This window comes from Choloepus didactylus, chromosome 27 (genome assembly GCF_015220235.1).
Source record: "Choloepus didactylus isolate mChoDid1 chromosome 27, mChoDid1.pri, whole genome shotgun sequence".
NCBI lineage: Eukaryota > Metazoa > Chordata > Mammalia > Pilosa > Megalonychidae > Choloepus > Choloepus didactylus.
In genome coordinates this window covers 21,637,605-21,658,044 of record NC_051333.1, presented here as the reverse complement: position 1 = coordinate 21,658,044, position 20,440 = coordinate 21,637,605, and the positions used below count along the sequence as shown (strand labels likewise).

General features: G+C 57.9%; 2 protein-coding genes across 16 annotated transcripts in view; one reads left to right on the top strand and one right to left on the bottom strand.

The window, feature by feature from the left end:
* PEPD (peptidase D) overlaps positions 1–20,440 on the bottom strand; it is a 116,137-nt gene that overhangs the window by 15,628 nt on the left and 80,069 nt on the right. The window contains exons 10-11 of the mRNA XM_037820361.1: positions 9,100–9,168; positions 7,693–7,770 (exon numbers count right to left, since the gene is read on the bottom strand). Of these exons, the coding sequence (XP_037676289.1) occupies positions 7,693–7,770; positions 9,100–9,168 (147 nt within the window). The remainder of the gene's footprint in view (positions 1–7,692; positions 7,771–9,099; positions 9,169–20,440) is intronic.
* Positions 597–5,533, top strand: LOC119521744. 15 transcript variants are annotated; one of them, XR_005214413.1, is made up of 5 exons: positions 597–863; positions 1,341–2,854; positions 3,314–3,504; positions 3,955–4,149; positions 5,233–5,533. XR_005214413.1 is itself a non-coding variant. In XM_037820364.1 (5 exons), the coding sequence occupies exons 2-5, from the start codon at positions 2,709–2,711 to the stop codon at positions 5,336–5,338; spliced, it is 558 nt and encodes a 185-aa protein (XP_037676292.1). In that variant the 5' UTR covers positions 597–863; positions 1,341–2,708; the 3' UTR covers positions 5,339–5,533. The 15 variants fall into 15 exon arrangements, 6 of the variants coding, with proteins under 6 accessions (XP_037676292.1, XP_037676290.1, XP_037676293.1 ...); XR_005214412.1 differs by having other exon boundaries at positions 3,314–3,854; XM_037820364.1 differs by having other exon boundaries at positions 3,955–4,069.

Below are 20,440 nucleotides of genomic sequence, written 5' to 3'. Positions count from 1 at the left end.
CTGCTCCCCTCGGCTTCCCATGGGCCGGTGTGCAGTCCACAGACCCCGGCAGCCCTGAGCCCGGGGCCCGAGCTGTGCCTCCCTGCACAGGCCTCTTGCCCACGCCAGACTCCAAACCCAGCCGCCCAACAGCCATGCCTGCTGCTGATGCACCTGCCTCTGGACCCCATCCTGCAGCTGGAGCCGGATGGAGCAGCAGCAGTGACTCCCCAGAAACCATTTTAAGGGAGAATCCCAGACAATCAGGGTCCCCCAACACTTTGCTGGAATCCAAAATGCCCAGCCAGGCACTTTCTAATCTCCTGTCTTTTCTGATTGCAAAACACCCTAAGCAGTGTCAACAGTGCAAAAAGCACCAGATAACGCCTCAGGTGATCTTTCATGGCAGGGGGACCTCGGGGTGGGGTCAAAGTCACAGACCCTGGGGGAAAGGGGGGGCCCTGCCTGGGGCAGGCCACGGGGGGTCCTGGGCCTGCTTGAGGGTGACCCAGCCAAGCCCGGTGCCAGCAGAGGACAATGAAACAGGCCCTGAGCTGCCACGCCCCAGTGGCGCTCCCCAGGAGGTGTCTGGGCCACCAGCTGCCTGGAGGGTGAGTCCTGCTGGGGGCCCACTCCCCACCTACTCCCCACCAAGCTGCCCAGGAGGGTGAAGTACACCTGATGCCTCACACTGAAAGGGAAACTGAGGCTCAGAACGCAGGTCCAGGAGCAAGCAGCTCAGAGCCTGGCCACGTGCCCTCCTGTCCTGGCCCAACACTCGCCATCAGGCCTCCACCTTCCCTTCTTTGAAGCAGGGCCACCACTGCTGCAGGTTCTGTGTCTTCTCGGGGCTGGAAGTGGGTGTCACTGAGGTGCAGAACCAGGTGAGTCCCGGCCAGGCCTTACCCGGGGAAGCAGCGTGTTCTCATGCAGGCTCCCCCGAATCGGGAAAGGCGGGTGGTCTGTGGTTCATTTAGAACACTCAGGACAGAGCCGGAAGCATGGGGGACACAGATGCCCGGGGGCTGCCACGCCAGAGGACGGCTAGCAGCAGCAGCACCCCGGGCAGAAAGTTCTACCGGACCGTGCTTTCCTCAAAGAAAAACAGAAATTGAACTACTCAAAAAACCAGGAAGCCCCAGAGAGCACCCACAAGCGCGTGAGAAGCGCCGGAGGCTTCTAGAACAGTGAAAACAAGGCTCTTCTCCAGGGCAGCACAGGAGACTCTAAAGCCAGTTCCTCCAACCCTTTCCCCCAAAATACAAGAACGGGAGATGGCGGGTGCTTGGATATCCTGCCAGCTTTGGCCGGCCTGGCTTTGTCTTTCAGGTTCTAGACTTCAGCTGTGTTTTTTGTTTTAGAATCACCCACTTTCTGGAAAAGGAAGTGTATACCCAGCCGGGTGACAATCCATCCTGCCTCGCGACTCTTGGGCATGGGGCTGAAGTCTATTTTCGTGCTCTCAGTTCCCTATCTTTTTCTGCCTTAAAAAAAAAAAAATCCCCCTCGGCGTTTCTGCATGCCTAAGTTAATTCAGAGTCAAGCCGCCCGGGATCCAGGACGAGAGCCTTCTCTTTCATAAATCGCCTCCCTGCAGCAGCTCTGGATCTACTTCCTCTGTCCTCGGAACACAAACTGACAATGGAGAATTTGGTCAAGCTTTGGCTTCCTCCTTCTTGGCTGCCTGGGGACCCCTCTCCCAGCCCAGGACACCAGGACACGGCCATCTCTGGCCGAGTGAATGTGTGTGATAATCTAAGACATCTGGGGGACACTGCACATCTCCCCGTACTTACACGCGCTCATGGGGTCCCATTTCTGGCTGGGAGGAGAGGTTCTGTGTTCCGTTGGCTCCTCCAGGGCCGCTTCAGGCCCCGGCTACCTGCCACCATCAGCCCACCCAGACCTTCCCCAGGCCCCTTTCCCCGACTCCCACAGGCAGAGGTGGTTCAGCCAGCAATGTGAGGCTCAGGAACAGTTTGGGGGGAAAGCTGCAATGTTTACACAAGGGCCACTCTGTGCTCATTTGTGGCTTGGTTTTAATCTCCTGCTGAGTACGTGGCAGTGCAGTTAGCTACTTCTCACCCAAGAGCACTATGTACATGTGTGCACAGGACTGACTACCCACGACTGCAGGAGCTTTTAGACCCCAACCTGCAGCCTCCCAGTCTGTGTGTGGGACAGGCTGGGGAATTTCTGAGCAGCAGGAAACGGGCTTCCCTTCAGACCTCAGCAGGCAGCCGCTCCAGACGAGGCGGTGCTCTCTGGCCTCCCAGGCACACACGGGCTGCCACTGAGCACCAAGCTCCGGGCACAACCAGCGGGGCAAAGGCCACCACCCAGCGACCTCGGGGCTGCCCTGCCACAGGCTGACCTGCCACGTGGACCCTCCCCTGTGCCTTTAGGGGCACTTCTGCCACACACAACACAGTCACGGCACAGCTGCTCCTGGGTGATCACGGTATCCGGGTGGCCACGTGCTCCGGACCCCGTGAGCCTGGAGAGCATCATCGTTACCACTGCACAGATGACGTGGCAAGCAGCAGCCCCAGCATGGGCCTGGGCCTGGAAGTGCACGCAGGGCGCTGGCCTGGTACGGGGAGAACAGGGCTCACACCCACCAGGGGGCTGGTTCCGGTCAGGGTGGCGGCTGGCAGTGGGGGAGGACGTGAGTCGGTGTCACGTGCACAGCACATGTCTTGTTTCACTTTTTTGGTGGCCAGTGTCCCATGATGTCTGCGGGCACCCAGGCCGTCTGGAGCTGTGTGTGTCAAACTGCAGGTCATGGATTCAAAGGGGTGGGCTGGGACCAAGCAGCATTAACAAATTACAAAGAACGGATCGAACCGCGTGAGGAGTGTCTGGTTACAATAGGGTAAATCCATGGGTGTGGGTCCTGGGGTGCTTCTGGTGGGGATGGATGGCTGGAGGCCACAGCCACTCATGTTCTCTGGCTCTGGGGGCGGGACACGTCCTTGAGACCACAGAACCCTCAGGATGGGCTGGCTGGTGACAATCAACTGTCCCTCAGAAGAAACAGCCCAGTGGCGGGTGGGTGTGGGGGTCTGGGCTGGGCCTGGCAGCAGGAGCAGGCCCTGGGGGTGACACTCATGCTCTGTTAAAGCCCTCTGAGCCATGAGGCTTGGAGGACCCCTGCCAGGACACTTCCTGTCTGGCCTTGGGGGCCCTGCGGGGGGCTGCTGCGCCGAGGCAGACATCAGCCTGACTGGCCACCCAGGAGTTGGCACAGTCGGCCCATCTCAGCCTGCAGGATCTTGGTGCCAAGGGGACTGCTGAGATCCCAGCTGAGCAGTGGGCACCCCCTCACCCACAGGGGCCAGGAGGAGGCATGTCTGGGGTGGAGCCAGTGGCTGCTGCTCAAGACCCAAAGGCCCAGGATGGAGGAGACGAGATGGCAGGGGTCGAGCTTCCTGAGCAGTTGCCATCAATGCCCGGCCCACATCAAATCTGCCGAATTTATAGGGCACCAATTTACCAGGAGAAGGAGCGGGAAGGAGCTGGCTGGTAACGGCACCGGTGGCAGAAAAGGGTGACCAGATAGGGAAGGGAGCCTTCCCTGGCCACGGCCCCTCTCATCTGTAGGCAGAAAGGATGGGCGGATCAGGGACAGCAGATGAGAGGCCTCTGTGGGTGCCAGACTGTGTTGAGAAGGACTCAGGGATGTGGCACAGGCAGTGAGAGTGCCAGCCTGAGTTCAGGGAGTCTTCAAGGGCTCCCCGGGGGTGCACTCGGTAGCTGTATTTCTCTGGGCAAACAGAAGCCAGGCTTTGGCGGCTGTGCACCGGGCCCTCACCGCCACTGGGTAGCAGGGCACGGCACACGTGAGCCTGGGCCTCAGACTGGCCACTCTCCAGGTAGGGAGACCCGTGGGACCCCAGTCTCACAACAGGGAAGGAATGGGGAAGACGCCGGCCGCCAAGGCACTGCACCCCCAAACCCGCAGTCCACCCTCAGGACACACAACGCTGCCCTCTCCTGGCCGGCGCGGGAAGGTCCGGCTCGCCGCCTACCAGCCACCTCCTGCCTGCAGCTGGACAAGCCCTGGCCTGGGTCGTCCGTGGACCCCTGTGTAAGGAGGCCCTGAGAGGGTCCCCAGAGCCTCCACCCCAGGCCCCCTGCCCCATCGCCTGGTCAGGGAGGACGCAGCAGGTGAGCAGGGATGTCCCAGCTTCTTTCCAAATCAGAGCCCAGCGGGGGCAACCCCCCACCTCTGCCCTGTGGGGCGAGACCGACTGCCCAGGGGGGGTCCGACTCCGGCAGCCGCGGGGCCCGGCGGGCGCAGCACGGAGGAGGGCGCCCCCTGGTGGCCACGGGCCAGCTCGCGCCCTCGGCTTGGGGGGCTCTAGTTTCCGGTGCCCAGGCTGGTTCTGGGGGAATAAGGGCTAAGTCCCGGCCACACCTGTGCTGCCACCCACCAGCTCGGGAAAGGAGTCGAGGGAGGTCTGCTGGGGCAGGAATTTGGCAAGCGCTTTTGGAAACCCATTTTAGAAGCTCTACCTGCCTGTCTTAAAAATAAGAAGCGAAGGCAGCAGGTGGCTCCTCTAGGAGCGGGAAGGGGCTCTGAGGTCCGGGGCACAGCGCCAAGTGCTCCTCCCGGATCCTGGGGGGCAAGGGTGGCCTGAAGGAGACCCAGTGCCATTTCCGCCCAGGATCTGGTACTGAAGGTCGGAGAAGAGGGGAGGCCCGGTGCACTCACAGAGGGCTGCGGGGGCTGAACGCAGAGGCGTCTGGGTAAACCAGGTCTGGCTGGTGCGCAGCCTGCGGCCGAGCTCACGCCCTTGCTGGGCAGCAGCAGCTGGACGGTTGGCCTCGGTGGGGACCTGGCCGCAGAGGGGAGAGAGGCAGCACCGGCCCTGCCCAGCTCTGGCCGCCGACCCGCACCGTTGTGGCTCACACTTGCCCGGGACTCCGCCCATGCCAGGCGCTCAGAGCTTTGCACTTTTCGGCGAATCCTCCCCAGCTTTAGGTGCTTGTTTCTTGGAGGGCCCCACTTACTGACGGAAAAACCGAGGCCAAGAGGAGGCCACACAGCCGGGGAGGGGAGGGCTGGGCTCAGGCCCCCTGGGATGGATGGGGGGTGGGGTGCCCACGTCTGGGCTGGGGATGGGCTGGTCTCCCCTCAGCCCCACGCCTTCCGCAGTAACAGGCTTTGGGGTCTGACTGCCCTGGACCAGCTCCCGCCCCCAAAGCAGCCCCTCACTAAGTGTTAAAACGCTTCTGTTTATCCACCAGAGCCACCTCCCCGATGGATGCCCCAGAACCCCTGCCCCACTCGGGGAGGAGTCAGCTTCAGGAAGGCGGCGGCACCCTGCTTGGATTTCGGCTTCACACGTTCTGATGAAGCACTGGGGCTTTTGTGTTGGGATAACAGCGTGATTTATTATTTACCGAACGCAGTAGGCGCGCAGCGGATCAATTTCAATAAAACAATGGATTATAAATGCCGCCAGGCAATCTGGCAGTGGCAGTAAATCAACAAAACATGTTGTACTAAACGCTACATAATAAATTGGCTATAATAAACTCATAATTATTCTACTGGCTACATTTCAAAGTTAGCACTGGAAAAAACAAAAGCACTAATTTGGGCTTGGCGCTCACAGCGGATCAACGCTCATCGCCACAGCTGTGACGGGGGGATGGGGCGCCACACGCTGCCCAGGAGGGCCACGGCCACCACACCCCGTCAGGAGCACCCCGGAGTACAGCAGGGACTGGCTCTGACGGGGTGCGGACCCTTTGGGGCAGACAGGGGAGCAGGAGCCCGCTTCCTCTGTGGTGAGCTGTGTTCATGGCCCCAGGGCTGGGGTGCAGGGCCCTCCAGCTGGCCAGCAGCTATGGTGCTGGGGTCTCTGCTCTGCCTTGGGACTGGGCTCCCATGTCCTTTCCTCCCCGGCCAGCCAGAAATGGGCCAGAGCGCACTAGGGGAAGGTTCCAGGGCTGAAAGCCCCTGAGGAAGCCCCATGTCTCTCTTTGGGGCCACCAGTGGCCCAGCCATGGCCCAGACCCCTAGTTGGAGGCAGCCAGGCCCTCCCCACTCCCCGTGGGCAAAGGGGGCTGCACACACTGGCTGTGCACCAGACCCTGGTACCCTCTTTGAGTCTCAGCCTACCTCTCCTGTTAGCTGAGGACAGCACTGCCACCTCAGGGGATCAAAGTCAAGATTAAATGAGAGAATCTATGTATACCTGGGCCTGGTGCCAGGCATGGGGAGGGCCTGTCAAGGTCACTGCTCACCCTGGACCCCAGGCCAGGGAGCACACTGGGCCCTCTAGGAAGGTCCGTGCTCTGAAGCTCCTAGCCTGCCCGGCCAGCACAGAGCAGGGACAGCCCAGCCTCTGCCCGGCCTGCAGCCGGCGGCACAGTCTGGCACTGGGGCATGCGCCTACCTCCCGGCCTGCTGGCTCCGGCTTCCTGGGGGTGGAGCGTGGGTTTCGGCTCAGCAACACGGTTCCTAGTATGTCCCTTCTGCTGCCACATGCTACCTCCACTCATGGATGAGTGGACTGAGGCCCAGAGGTGGAGGAAGTGGTTTTGTTTCCTCCCAGAAGGCTGAGCTGGGCTCCTGCCCACAGTGGCTGGAGCCAGAACCTCAAGTCCACCTACTGACTTTGGGGCAAGTGGGCCTTGTGGGCAGGGTGGGCCCTGGGACTGGGTGGGTTCTGGCAAGTACTTGGCAGTGACGGCTTGGAACACGCTATCTCTGGGGCGGCCACCTGCCTGTCCGAGTCTGTGCACGTGTGCTCACGCCCCTCCACGGGCAAGGGCTGCCCTCCCATCCCACCCTGCTGCAGGTGGCTCACAGCTGGGCGAGCAGACCAGGGTGGCTGCAGAGGAAGCATTCTGACCCTGAGAGAAAGCCTGCAGAGGCCTTAAAGCAGGGCTCAGATGCAGCCACGTTCAGGTGTGTCAGCAACAGGATGAAAAGGCACCAGGGAACCAGGTGGGGCGTCCACCAGGCTGAGCTGGTTGTGACCTCAGCAAACTACTGGAAGGCCCAGCCAGGCAGCCCCGGTGGCTGAGTGGCCGTGCCCCACAGGCCCAGCACCTGACCACCTCTCGGCAGTCCAGTTTGGCCCAGGCAGGCCCTGGGTGATGTGGGGCAGGGGATGGAGATGCCCCCGAGGAGGGGGAGGAGGCCAGGCCCGCCCCTGGCCCCAGCGCCCTCAGCAGATCACAGCATGGGTGCTCAGAGACCCCTGCCAGGCCCAGAGCAGCAGCCAGTGAGGTTGGGCACAGCCCAGCTTGCTCGTGACGGGAGCCCGTGAGCATGTCAGTGTTCCAGAAGCTCTACCAAAAACCTTAGTTTGTACGCATGATTCTTGCCTTAGCCATGCCAAGGGGGCCTGCGGCTGAGTCTGGCAGGTGTCAGGGGTTGGTGGGCTCCCTGGGGCCTTTCCTGATCCACACTGAGGCCACAGAGGGGCTTGGGAGTATGGTATACGCTGAACCGAGAGGACAGCCGGGGGTCATTCAGGCCCTCCTCAGAACCCACTGTCCTCCCGGCCAGGTGCAGGCCCTGGGCCCTGGGTGGGCAGGCAGCGCATAGGGAGGGTGGCCTGGGCAGAGAACTCTGGGGAAGAGCGGGCCTGGGCCTTGCTGTGGTCAGTCTTGCGCCACCCAAGGCGTCCACCCACCACCCCACCGTCCCCACCCAGAGTTGGGTAGAGGCGGCACCAGCGGCTCACTTACCACATGTCTCCATCGCGGATTGTGCGGTCGTTGGGGGCCCCAGCGTGCCCATAGTGCAGCACAGCGGAGTTCTCGCCACTGCAAGTGCGAGAGGGGGTGGTCCATGGCTGCCCTCACCCGGAAGGACCCAGAGGGGCTGGCACTACAGGTCACAGAGCCCACCAAAGACCAGACCAGGCTCCCAGCCTGAGGTGGGGGCTGGTGGTGTGGCTCTGCACCCCTGCACTGGGTGGGCAGCCCCTCGGCTCTCGGTGGCGTCACCTGCAGCTGCCCTGGCTGCAAGGCCTGCTCGGGGAGGCCCTCTGGGCTGGGGAGGGCGAGACCAGAGGCCTTCACGGTGGGGCAGGATGTGCTAAGAACAGAAGTGGGGTGGGGAAGGAAGGCCGAAGACGCCCTTCTGGGCACCCAAGGGAGCTGCCCTGGAGCCTGGGGCCCGAGAGACAGGGAGCTCAGGAGAGCTTCCCAAACAAGCAATGCCTTTAAGAAAAAAAGGACTTTCAGGTCTGTCCAAAGAGAAAAACCCACCTGGGTGTAGTATTTATAGCCCCATTTGGGAGTCTCAGGAATCATAAAAGTAGAAGTAATGATTTTTCTCTCTATCTACGAAGAAGAGCGTTTCCAAGGACTGAGATGTGCACATGGATTATTCATGTTCCGGGCTGAAGTGTGAGCGGAGGCTGCCCGCTCTGTTCCTGGGCGCAGCGGCACCAGGCGGGGGTGCCCGGGAGACGAGGGGCCTGCACGGCCACACCGTGCCGCTGCAGCACACCACAGAGCCCCCAGACCCACCGACAGTGGTACACACACTGACACACACACAGAGCTACGCACACCCACCCAGAGCCCCCAGACCCACACGCACCTCACACAGCCACAGGGCCCCACACAGACACACATCCAGTGACACACACACACAACTCCACACACACGCACGGAGGACCAGATGTGTCATATACAGATACAAGCAGTCAGTGTGCCACAGAGACACGCCTGCAGTGACACAGGCACACACACACTGCTACACACACCCGTCCAGACCACCATAGCCACAACACGCCGTGTGTAAGACACACCCATGGACACATGCTGCCCACGTTTCCACCTCCCAGGCACCCAACTGGGAGCTGGAAGAGGGCGACGACAGGCAGCCCTTATGTAGGGGGTGATGGGGCTCCCCCACTTCACCCAGCACCAGGCTGGCCCGTCTCTCGGACCAGGTGGAGGCAGCCTCGGCTCCCTGAGTCTTACTGTCCCACACGAGATGGGGTGGGGTGAAGAGTGACTTTCCAGCTGGGGCAGCTGGGTGCCGTGGGGGCACCTTAGCTGGTGGGGGGCCTGTCTCGCCTTCCCCATGGCTGTCCCCACCCACCAGCAGGGATGGGGCCTTGCGTCCAGGGCGCCACTTACCTGCCGCAGATGCAGGTGTAGGAGCTATGGCGCATGCCGCCCTGGGAGTAGCAGTAGTGCTCAAAGAGGCTGTGGAGGAGACAAGTCAAGGTGTCAGGGTGCAGTCGGTGGAGCCCACAGCTGCCCCTACCCCCCACCCAGTGTGACTCTGCAGCCCAGGCCTGGTGCTGGCTGTGGCCTTAAGGCCACGTGAGCTCCCCCGCGTGGGCCCATGGGGCCTGCAGCCCGGAGCCTGGGGCAGCCACAGGCCTGCAGGACACAGCCACGCCAACCACATCAGCAGTGCCGAGTCCCTGGGGGGCCAGGACCCCACCTCCCGATCCCACCACATGCCCCAGGGCCTCAGGGCTCCCAGGGGGCTGAGCTGCTGCCCAGACTCTGTTCTGCTCCCCTAGGAACCCCAGGCGCCGGCCCCTGCCCCCTCCCTGCAGCCCGGGGAGAAGCAGGCCCAGGCAGCCCCCGCCCTGCCCACCCACCGTCAGGGCAGGCCCAGGAGGGGCACCCAGCCCAGGGCTGTGCTGTTGCTGCTGCTCCCAAAACGGGGAAGGTCACCCACGGATGTACTGATTGTCCACGGGGCCCCCATGTTCCAAGCCTGTTTAGAGAATGTTCCTACAGAGTTTTACCTCGCAGGCCCCATAAACACAATCACGTGTAATTGTTATCATCGGGTATCAACCAGTTGTTATGCAGGAATTACTCCGCTCTATTCAATCTGCCCCCAGACTTGCCTTACACCTCACAGAGTGACGAGTATCTGGGAAGGAAATATTTCCTCTGCATGAAGGATGTCGGGATCCGCCAGAGAGGCCAAGAAAGCCATACCCATGCTGCCCCCGGCTGCTGCCCCCAGGCTCACAGTTGGGACATAGGTATCTCTGAGTGCAAAAGTGCTGCAAGGAACTCTGCCTCAGTCCCAAGAGGCAGTGAGGGGAGGCCCGGGTCCCAGCGCCTTGTGCAGGGACAGCTCAGACTCGGCCCTTGGGGAGGTGGGGGCAAAGGCCAACGCTCCACATGGCAACCCCTCCCGGGCATCCTCAGCAACCAGCTCCACATCTCCTTTGCTCCCTATCTAGAAATCAGAGACCCCTCCACAGCCAGAATGCCCCTAAAGCACGTGCCCACATTGGCATGGGAGAATCCGGAAACATGCCTCAGAACTGTGATGCGCTGTGAGCTCCGGGGAAGGCAGGCTGCCCCCAACAGAAGCAAAGCTCAGGGGCCACACAGTTGTCCCCGAGGTGACGTGGACGAGGGGGGTCCCTGCCATGGTGGGGACACGAGGGGCCATTGAGACCATGCAATGATCAGGAAGGATGGGTGAGGGTCAGCCGTGCCACTGCGTGGGCAGTGCACAAGCACACCGAACTGAGGAGACCCGGGTTGGGGCTGCAGCGAGTCTTGGGGCCTGACAACTCTACCACACAGTCCCCTTGGCGGGGACAACCCCTCGTTCTACGCGGTGGCCTCTGTTTAAAGAAAAAGTAATTTAAAGTAAAAGGCATGGCTTCCAGAAGCACCAAACTAAGGCAAGGCTGACCCAGTTTTCACCTGCAAACCCTTCCCACAACGACAATTCCGCACCCCCATAAGGGAAGAGCTGAAAAGACGAGTAGGCATGCTGCCTGCGGTGAGCACTTGCTCTGGCCTAAAAGAGTTCCAAGTTCTGGAAAATTGAGCTATAGCAGCTCACCTTGAATGACCTTTTCTGACTCAACATGGGGACAGGAGGGTGCTCTGGTGGCACGAGCAGACAGAGGCACCGGGCCGACACAGGGGTCCCCTCTCTGGGGCCTCGTGCCTGGGCCAGGGATGCAGGAAGGCACCCACTTTCTGGGGCGAGAGTGGGGGGCCCAGGGCCGTGGAGAGATGGGAGTCCGACACGTCTGGTTTTCAAGGGTGGGGGCTGAAACGTGGGTGCTCCCAACCGGACTCCAGGCTTGACGAGGACAAGGCGGCCACACGAGGCTCCAGCACAGCTGCCCAGAGCTCAGGTTGGGGCTGGGGTGACCGAGAGGGAACAGGGACCCCGACAAGACACGGCAGCAGATGGACCACATTTCCCACCTGACAGCCCCAGACCACGCAGCCCCAGGAGGACAGTCACTAAAGGCTCCTCTATCCCTGTACGGAAGACACGGCCAACTGAGCCAAGGGAGGGGTCCTGCTGAATCATCACCAGAGGGGGCTACGGACTGACCACAGGCCTATCTGCATCTGCTCGCTCCTGCTCACCTGGGAAGGAGGATGGGGTGGTGCAGCCCTACCGCCAACCCCGGTGGTGGGGCAGGGCCTCCTGGGGAGCAGAGGGTACAGTGGGGCTGCCCCCTCGCCCAGCCCACCCACCCCATCGGCATCCCTGCAGCCCGGTGGTCCGGGAGCCCCTTTCCCACACAGCCATCCCTCTAACACCTTTGCCCATAAATTTCTCCCAAGCAAGACTTGAGTAGCAAATGCTTTGCACTGGGTATAAATAAGAGCTTCTAAGAACCTGGGAGAATGTGTGCTGCGAGTAACGAGACGGCCAGAGTTCCTGCAGCCACGGAGGGGGCAGGCCCACCTGTCAGGGGCTGCAGATACCGGGGCCCAGGAAGGGCAGCTCAGACAGCATCGCTGGACCCCCACCCTGGGCGTCACCAATCCAATGCCTGGAACATTTCTGAGCACCCGGGTCCAGCTCCTGCCCTCTGAGGTTTATCATCAAATCAGAAGATAAGCCACAGCCTGAAAATAATGAATCGGCTGCCCCAGGCAAAGGGACCAGTGTCGGCCAAGCTATCAGGGCAAGCTGACAGGGAGTCGGGCCTGCACAGCCAGAAGGGTCAGCAGGGGCTGCATGAGGAGTGGTCACTTCACTCCCACTTACCAGGCTGGGACTCAAAGGATTTGGGGGTTCCAACTTCGGGAGGGGGAGGCCAGGCAAAGGAGTGTGGAAGGGAAAGCGAGAAGCTGGTGACAGAGCCCATTTGGCTGAGTAGAGGGTTCAGGGAAGTGGGGAGGGGCAGAGGGTTTCCAAGCTGAGCAGGGAGCAGAGCCCACACCCCTCTGTTACTGTGCCTCATGTGCTCTCTGGCAGGGGCAGGGAGCTCGTGGTGGTCCCCAGCTCCTGCAGCCCTGTGGGACCACCTCTCTAGGTCCTGTCCCAGGTCCTTCCCCTGGGGACCTGCCTGCCCTGGGCCCACACACCAGCCTCTGGGACACTGAGCTCTGTCACCCACCGGTGGTGAACTTTCCATGCCTCAGTTTCTCCCCTGCACAACAGGGACAACAACCGTACCGTCCTCCCAGGGCTGCCGTGTGGTACTGATGTAACGCCTGTGAAGGATTCAGTGCTGCACTTGGCCCACACACTAACGCAGAGCACCCGTGAGCCTCTGCTGTTGTAACTGTCTAGCCACGACGGGGACCCTCCCGCAGGCTGGAGGGAGGAGGGCCTGGGAGCTAGCGCTGATGAGCCATCTCTTGGATACTCCCTTAGAACCAAGCAGAATCTGCTAGATCTCAGCCTGGATGTCCACACTCACGAGGTGGCCAGCAGAGCCGAGCTCTCTGACGCCTCGGATACCACATATGGGATACCCCATAATGCCCTCTATGGGAGCCCACCAGGCCCGTGCACAGGGTGCACGATGTTTGTTGTCTGTGACAAATTTCTAGGAAAACAGCACACAGAACCGGCTTCAGGGCATCTTTGTCCAGTGTCCCTTCACCACCACCCCATGGCCTCCCAAGGGGCTGATTAAGAGGTCTTGCCTCCTCGGCCACACGGCCACGAGCCAGGGCCTCAAGGGTGTGAAAGGAGGAAGGGAGGGAGGGGAAAGCGAACAGCATTAGGGACATCTGAGGCCAACCAACTGTGCTTTCTGCGCTCAGTACCAGGTTACTTTTAATTCACATTAATCAATTGTTTCTATGTCTTCTGAGTACAGATCACCACCATTACATAATAACTGTGCTGTGCCTTTTGAAGATCTATCCCCATAATAAAGGACAATTGTTTTCATGTTAAAAGAAAATGTCGCCCTGTGAACAGGGGGGCTGGGGTTCACCCCAAGCCCAAGCAGGAGAGTTTTCCTGACCCCACGCGGGAGAACAACAGCCACCGAGCCCCGGAGCCACACCCAGAGAAGCCGATCAGTGGAACGGGAGGAGGAGAATTCCCCTCACATGGAGCTGAAAGCACACACCAGATTCTCCTCAAATTCAGGGGAGGTTAGAAGCTGCTCCCCTCCTTTCTTCTGGGGTGACCAGGGGATAAGTAAGAAAACTAGCCCAGCCTCCCACAGGATTTAGCATCCACAAACACCCTGTGAGGTTGGGGCCACTCTCCCCACTTCACAGACAAGGAAACTGTGGGTCCGAGACCCCGTGCTGTGTGTGATCAGAGAACCCATTGAATCTGCACCCCAGCTCAGAGTCCACCCAGGGCTCTCGACAGCAAAGTGGGGGGAAGGGGAAGTTGCACAGCACCCACCAGATGGCTGCTTGAGGTCTGCAGGGGATCGGGCAGAGGAAGGCTTTGCGCTCCGTACTTATCGGCAGCGAGGATGCTGTGGCTCACGCCTTCCAGGCCCGATTTGTGTCTGGGCACAGGGCCGCGGGGCCAGGGCGAGGCTGTCCCCGGGAAGGTGCCCTGGGCGGGCCTGTGCAAGTAGCAGCTGCGGGGGGAAGAGGCCCCCCGGGGTGCAGGGGCCCAGGAGGGGCTCCACGCAGCAGAGCCGGGGGCAGTGGCAAAGCTGGCGCGGGCCACAGAGGGAGCCGAGCAGCATGGAGGAAAGCCTCCCGCCCTCCCCAGGAGCGCCAGGATCAAGGTAGCAGATGATCAGCATTTTAATAGGATAACTGGGAATTCCAAATTGCCTACCTTGTATTAAGCACAACTGAGGACATAACATGACATTCAATTATCAAATCTCCCCCTTTATTCTCGACGTGCTTGATTAGGTTGAGTTTCTGAGCTCCTCGGTATCAGTTATGGGTAAAGCACACTCTCTCTCCTTAGTTGACAAAGTCCTGGTTGTAGCAGATGGCTAATAAACTTATATTTATAAATTTAAAAACAGAAGAGATAGATGTTCTCTACACAAAGTAAAAAAAAAAAAAAAAAAATTTTTGCATAATCTTACTATCTGGAGAAAACCTCTATCAAATGTTTTGGTAAGCATCCATCCAAGCAATTTTTATGGATAAACACGGATTTTAAAAATAATACCTGTAAATTTATTTTAAAAAATCACCTTTTTACTGAAGTATGACATGCATTTAGAAAAGGACCCAAATCCACCATGGATCCAGCACCATGGGTTTTCACAGACGGAGAATGGCCCCAGAGCCTCCGGTGCCCCCTCCCAGCCAGCGCTCCCCCTCCCCCGGGAGCCACCACCCCGCCTTCCAACGCCACAGATTCATTTTGCTATTCCCAAACTTTATTTTAGAGGACTCAAACAACATGAAGTCTCCTGCGTCTGGCTGCTTCTGCACGACACAGCATCTGGGTGCCTGGCCGGCGTGTGGGACGTGGGGGTTTGTTCATTCCCCTGGCTGCCCAGTGCTCACCTGGGGAAACAGAACCCAGGGCCCCCTCCATTTGTCCCCTGGGGGCCGCTCCGGTGGCTGGCAGAGTATAGCTGTTAGGAACACTGCTGCCGTGGACTTCCGGAACAGTCTCTCTGCCATGTAGCTAAGGAGTGAGAATGCTGGGTCCCAGGATATTGTATCACTTCAGCTTGAGGAGATAAAGCCACATGGTTCTTCCCAGCAGTTGCATCAATTTATTCATTGTCTCATGACCTCTTCCACCTCATTTAGCAAGAACATTTCTCCTATCAATAGATACACGGCTTTCCGATGTTCACTTGCAGCATTGTCACTATGTCCAGCCACTGACCTGGACAACTGCGATGAAGACACAGCTGAGCTCCCTGCTGCCACCCTTAACCCCTACAGAACACGCCCCACAGAGGGGCCCCGTTTATAGTGAAGTCAGATCACGCAGCCCCCCCCGGGTCTCCACTGCCCAAACCCCAGCCAGGCTCCACCAGTCTTCTCCCAGTGTACCTGGAACCCCGGGGGCCGCTGAACCAACTGCTCTCTCTGCCTGGCTTGTCCCAGGCAGCCTCAGCCCCCACTCTCTCACCTCCTCCGGGAGGCCTGGCCTGCGACCTGGGTAAAGAGCAGCTCCCTTCCCCTACACCCCTCACCACCATCTGCCATCTACCTACCCAACACGACGTCTCCTGCCTCCCATCAGGCACGGGTTTTGTCTCTAGCATCCCCAGAACCTAGGAGAGTGCCTGGCACATAGGAGGTTTTCAGTTGGTGTCTGTTGAGAGTGTGAATAAATAAATGGTTGCCCGGGCAGTGCCACAGTGAGAAGTCACCCCGTTTCACACCGTCAGACATCTAGGCTGTTTCCACCTCCGAGGGACAGAGGATGCCATGGCCACATGCCCTGTCACTGCCACAGGCCAAGTTCCTAGAAGTGGAGTCACCGAGCCAAAGCATAAGCACATGTTTGAGTCTTAGGGCATGTCTTGCCAACAGATTCCAGAAGGTGCCCACGGATTTTGGGGGTCCTAGGATTTTGTCTATGGATTTTGGGGGTCCTAACCAGGGCACCACACTGCCCGTTTTTCCACAGAACTCTGAATATGGTAAGGAAAACATAAAAGGCATTTCATGGTTTCACTGATTAACAAGCAAGTTTGAACATTTTCAGGTTTATTTCCTCATATGTCTTCCTTCCTGAACTGCCTGTTCCTTTTTTTAAACATTTGACGTTCATCTTTTTCTTATTGATCCTTAAGGGATTTATTATGAAAGACGTGAGCAAGCAGCTTTGACTATCATGCATATAGCAAATTTTCCCCTTTGCCCTTTAATTTCTTTATGGCATTTTTGGACAGATCATTTACATTTTTATTATCAGTCTCAATTTTTTTTCCCTTTCTGGATTCTTCCTAATGCTGTGGTTGTATCAACTCTACCTTCTTTTGTGAGTTTTCTGTTTTTATACTGACTTTACTAACCCATCTTGAGTTTATTTTGATGGGGGCATGACGTGGAGTTCTAATTGTACTTCCTTTCACTAACTGCCCCTTGCACGCTGGCCTGGGATGTCACCTCTGTCATAAGGAGTCAGTTTGGGGCTGTCACTGTGCTGTTGGGCAGGGGCCTTCCACCTCCCTCACGGAGGCATCACCGGTCTCCCAGCAGCTGGCCCCGTTTTGGACCTTTTTTTGTTGGTTCCCAGAAGGAGGGACAGGGCACCTGGGACAGGAGCTGCGGACACGAGCAGGACACCACTGCTGCCCAGGCTGGGACGACACACAGGGAGGAGAAAGACAACCGGCGCCCGCGGCACACACATCCAGTGGGAAGGCCGAGGTCTGCGAAGCCACACCCATCTGGGGACTGACACCCCGAGAAGGCCCTGGGAGGCGCGCACCTTGCAGACAGCTCTCCGCTGCTCACCTCTGACCCATTCTCACTAGTCCTGCAGACTGCAGCAGTCACACCTTTCTTGGCCCTAAACATTCTCCTCTTTAGGACAGGTCACCCCAGGAATAATCCAGGGGAGCACAAACCCAAATGACCAGCAAGCTAAAAGGCTCTTGGTGGTGAGGGGACCCGTGGTTGCCACGACCCAGAGGCCAGTTTCTCCCCAAGGGACACGGTGACGCCCTCGGCCTCACCCGGGGAGGGACGGGAGAAGGAAGACAGGCACACGGCGCCACTGGAGGCAGGGGCACTTGCTTTGAGCAAATGCTCCCCAAAGCATGCACAGAAGTCCCTGAGATGACATGGATAAGCTTTTAATTTTATGCATCAGGTATTTATTTTAAAGTGTTATCTTCCATTTACAGCAAATAAATACTGGGCTTTTACTCATGAGAGGGATATAAAGCTTCTTTTTCAAATATTATTTAAAGAAAAAATGAGGCAATTTAAAGAAAACTATTAAGCAAATAATAGTGGAGGGGGGACAAGGATCTGGCAGAAATTGTGAGGGTGGCTGATGTGTGAGTGACAGGAGCTGCAGATTCTGCTTTAAGGCCTCCTTGAGGAAAAGCCTGTTTTATGTCGAAGTAGAGGAACGGGGGAACTTTGGCTCAGAAGCTCCCCCATAAATGAGACCTAACTTCTTTCCTGTGCCCGAAGTTGCTCAGTAGCCTGGGGACAAACAGCTGGCATGGACCCCCCGGGTGAAGGCACAAACAGGCCCCCTGCCCTTCCCCTCCGGCAGCCCTGCCACGTGTGGCCACGACCCTCCACCAGGGTGGCACACACACTCAGGTGAACCTCCCTCACCCCCAGAGCGCTGTGGAGAAGGCTGGTGGGGTCTCGTCTGGCAATGCTCCCCCTCCTTTCAACACCTCACCAGAAGGTCGGATCATAGGGTCATAGCCTGGTCAGGGCCTGGGCGATGGGAGGGAGGCAGTGGTGACACCAGGCCGAGGGTGGAAAGCCCTATGCGGGCCCAGCAGCCCCTCACCCCGCCTGGGCATCTCGGAGATGCCGCCCTGCCTCAACTCCCCACCAGCTCCCCGGCAAAGTCTCCACCCAACACATGCTTCCTAAACGGAACCCTCAGGAGACAAGGGCCCCGGATTCCACCCACTGCTGTCAGGACAGAGCCCCGAGTCATTCCTCCCAGCAAGAGAAGTGCTTGGCTTTGCTGTTTAATTTTTAATTGAGGTGAAATTCGCCCCATGTGAATTTAACCATTTTTATGTGAACAATTCAGTGGCGGACCGTGTACAACCACCGCCTCCACCGAGTTCTAAAACCTTTTCCTCACCACAAAGGAAACTTCTGTCCATTAAGCACTTGCCCCCCATTCCCAGCCCCCCAGCCCCTGGCAACCAACAATCTGTGCTCTGTCTCTGCGGATTTATCTATTTTGGATATTTTGGATGAATGGAATCGTACAATATGTAACCTCTTGTATATGGTTTCTTTCGCTCACGATGATGTGTTCAAGGTTCCCCTACGTTGTCGCATGTATCAGAACTTCACTCCGTTTTAAGGCTAAGATTCCATCGTATGGGCACACCTCATTTTGTTCATCCCTTCATCTCCTGCTGGACGCACAGGCTGTTTCTGCCGTGGCCAGCGTGAATGGTGCCGGTACTTGTTGGAGTCCCTGCTTTCAATCCTGTTGTGGTTTGCTAAAGCTGCTGTTATGCAAAATACCAGAAATGGATTGGCTTTTTCAATGGGGATTTATTAGGTTACAAATTTACAATTCTAAGGCCGTAAGTGTCCAAACTAAGGCATCAAAAAGTGGACACTTTCACTGAGGAAAGGCCGATGGCATCCGGAACATCTCTGTCGGCTGGGAAGGCACGTGGCTGGTGTCTGCTGGTCCTTTGCTCCTGGGTTGCATTGCTTTCAGCTTCTGATTCCAGTGATCTTCTCTTTAAGCATCCGTGGGTTCTCACTTAGCTTCTCTGGGGCAAACTCTGGGCTTCACCTCTTAGCTTAGCCACTCCAAACGTCTGGTTTCAATAGCTATCTCCAAAATGTCTCTGGGCATTTTCTAAGCATCTCCGAGTTCCCACTTAGTTTCTCCAGAGCCAACTCTGGGCTTATCTCCAAACATCTTTCTGTCTACATCTCCAAGTGTCTGTGTGTGGGCTCTCTTAAGGACCCCAGTAAACTAATCAAGACCCACCCTGAATGGGTGGGGTCACATCTCCATTGAAATAGTCTAATCAAAAGGTCCCACCCACAATAGGTCTGCCCCAACAAGAATGTATTAAAGAACATGGCTTTTTATGGGGTAAAATAACAGATTCAGACCAGCACAAATCCCTTTAGGGTTTTTTTCTTGATGTTGTTTTACAGATCCAGCATTACTTTATTTCTAAATGTTGAATTGCTTTCTCAGCCTTTACCATCTTACAGGATTTCACAGTGTGCCGTTTCCGACATGACCTCCTCCGGAAAGGGCCACTTCATATCGTGCTTCTTCACACACACTGTACTGTGCCCCCCACCGTGAGCCCAGCTCTGGGCGGGCCTCTTCGCCTCTCCCTCCATCTCTTCCAAATGTGTGGACCCGCAGCGGGGTCCCAGCTTCCCCTCATCTGTCCTCTGGGTCCCAGGTCCCCAGTTTCCTTCCCAGGTGCCCTCCACTCGACCTGCCAGCCAGATCCGGCCGGGCACCCAAACCACGGCTGGCATTTGGACCCCGGGGGCTGGACACAGGGAGCCCGAGGGCCCGGGGAGGCCAAGGCAGCAAGGACCCTGGGTGCCTGGCCAGATGAGACTCCCCAGGGGCACCTGGGACTGAGCGCAGACCTGGGTGGAGGGAGCAGAGCCCCTCTTGCAGGGCTAGGCCGGGGTAGTTGCGGGGGGAGGGTCCTCCTCAGACCCCATGCGCCCACATTTCCGGCGGCATGTTGGCTGTTCAGTCTGAACTGTCAAAAAACCCTGATTTTAACGAGCCTGCCCGTCTCCCACTTGCGACTCCAAACGTTATTTTAGTCACACTCGGTTGAAGGAGCAGCCAGAATGCTATTTATCACCTTGAAGTCTTTATCCACTTAAGATGATAAATGGGGGCTGTGCTCACGCTGTCCCTCTAGAAAGATCAGCTTGAAAAGAGGAGGTGCAGCCCCGGGGTCCTGATCCTGCTAAGTGGGGGCCTCCCGTCTCGGCTGCATCTCCACACACCCATGGCACTCGTTGGGGGGCCTTGGCCAGAGCTCAGACAGGGAGAACCCACTGTCCTTAGCCCCTGGGGCCCACGCACTCAGGCAGTGGACACCATCTCCAGGGCCTTTGAGGCCAGAGCTGGGGGACGCGGGTGGCATGGGACATCCGCTCGGGGTCCATGGAGGCTGGGAGGGGTGACCGGAGAGCTAGCTTGTGCGCTTGGGTTCCCAAAATAACTTCTCCCGCTGCAGGATGCCAGAAGCAATCCCCGGGAATTTAAATTTGTGGGAATGTAAACCTATTTATCAATAGCTAATTAATAAGGTCTAAGTCCTTTGATGACAAGATGATTAAATGGTTTTTTGAAATAATCCATTTTTAATTAAAATGCTAGCCTCTCTTGGTTTCTGGATGTGTCTGAAAGGAAGCCTTAACAGATGCCCTGTTTTTAAATATGCATTATATAAAGCCAATAATTAGAAGAAATTGTGATTTTAATTATATTTGAGTCATTCCTTGTCTATGGATGCAAAGTGACCTATTCTTCCTTTATAGCACCAACACTGCTAAGTGAAGCCGAATGACGACAAGCAGGAATTCTTCTGCGTGTGAAACCCCACCCGGCGACCTGGGGAACAGTACAGGTACTTGGAGGAAAGCTGTGCCCTCATCCTGGCGG

Coding starts and splice junctions, on each gene's coding strand:
- LOC119521744 (XM_037820362.1), top strand. CDS start 2,709: ATGATGTCTGCGGGCACCCAGGCCGTCTGGAGCTGTGTGTGTCAAACT. Junction 2,855..3,313: donor GAGTGTCTGGTTACAATAGG/GTAAATCCATGG, acceptor CCTCACCCACAG/GGGCCAGGAGGAGGCATGTC. Junction 3,505..3,854: donor GAGCGGGAAGGAGCTGGCTG/GTAACGGCACCG, acceptor GCCACTCTCCAG/GTAGGGAGACCCGTGGGACC.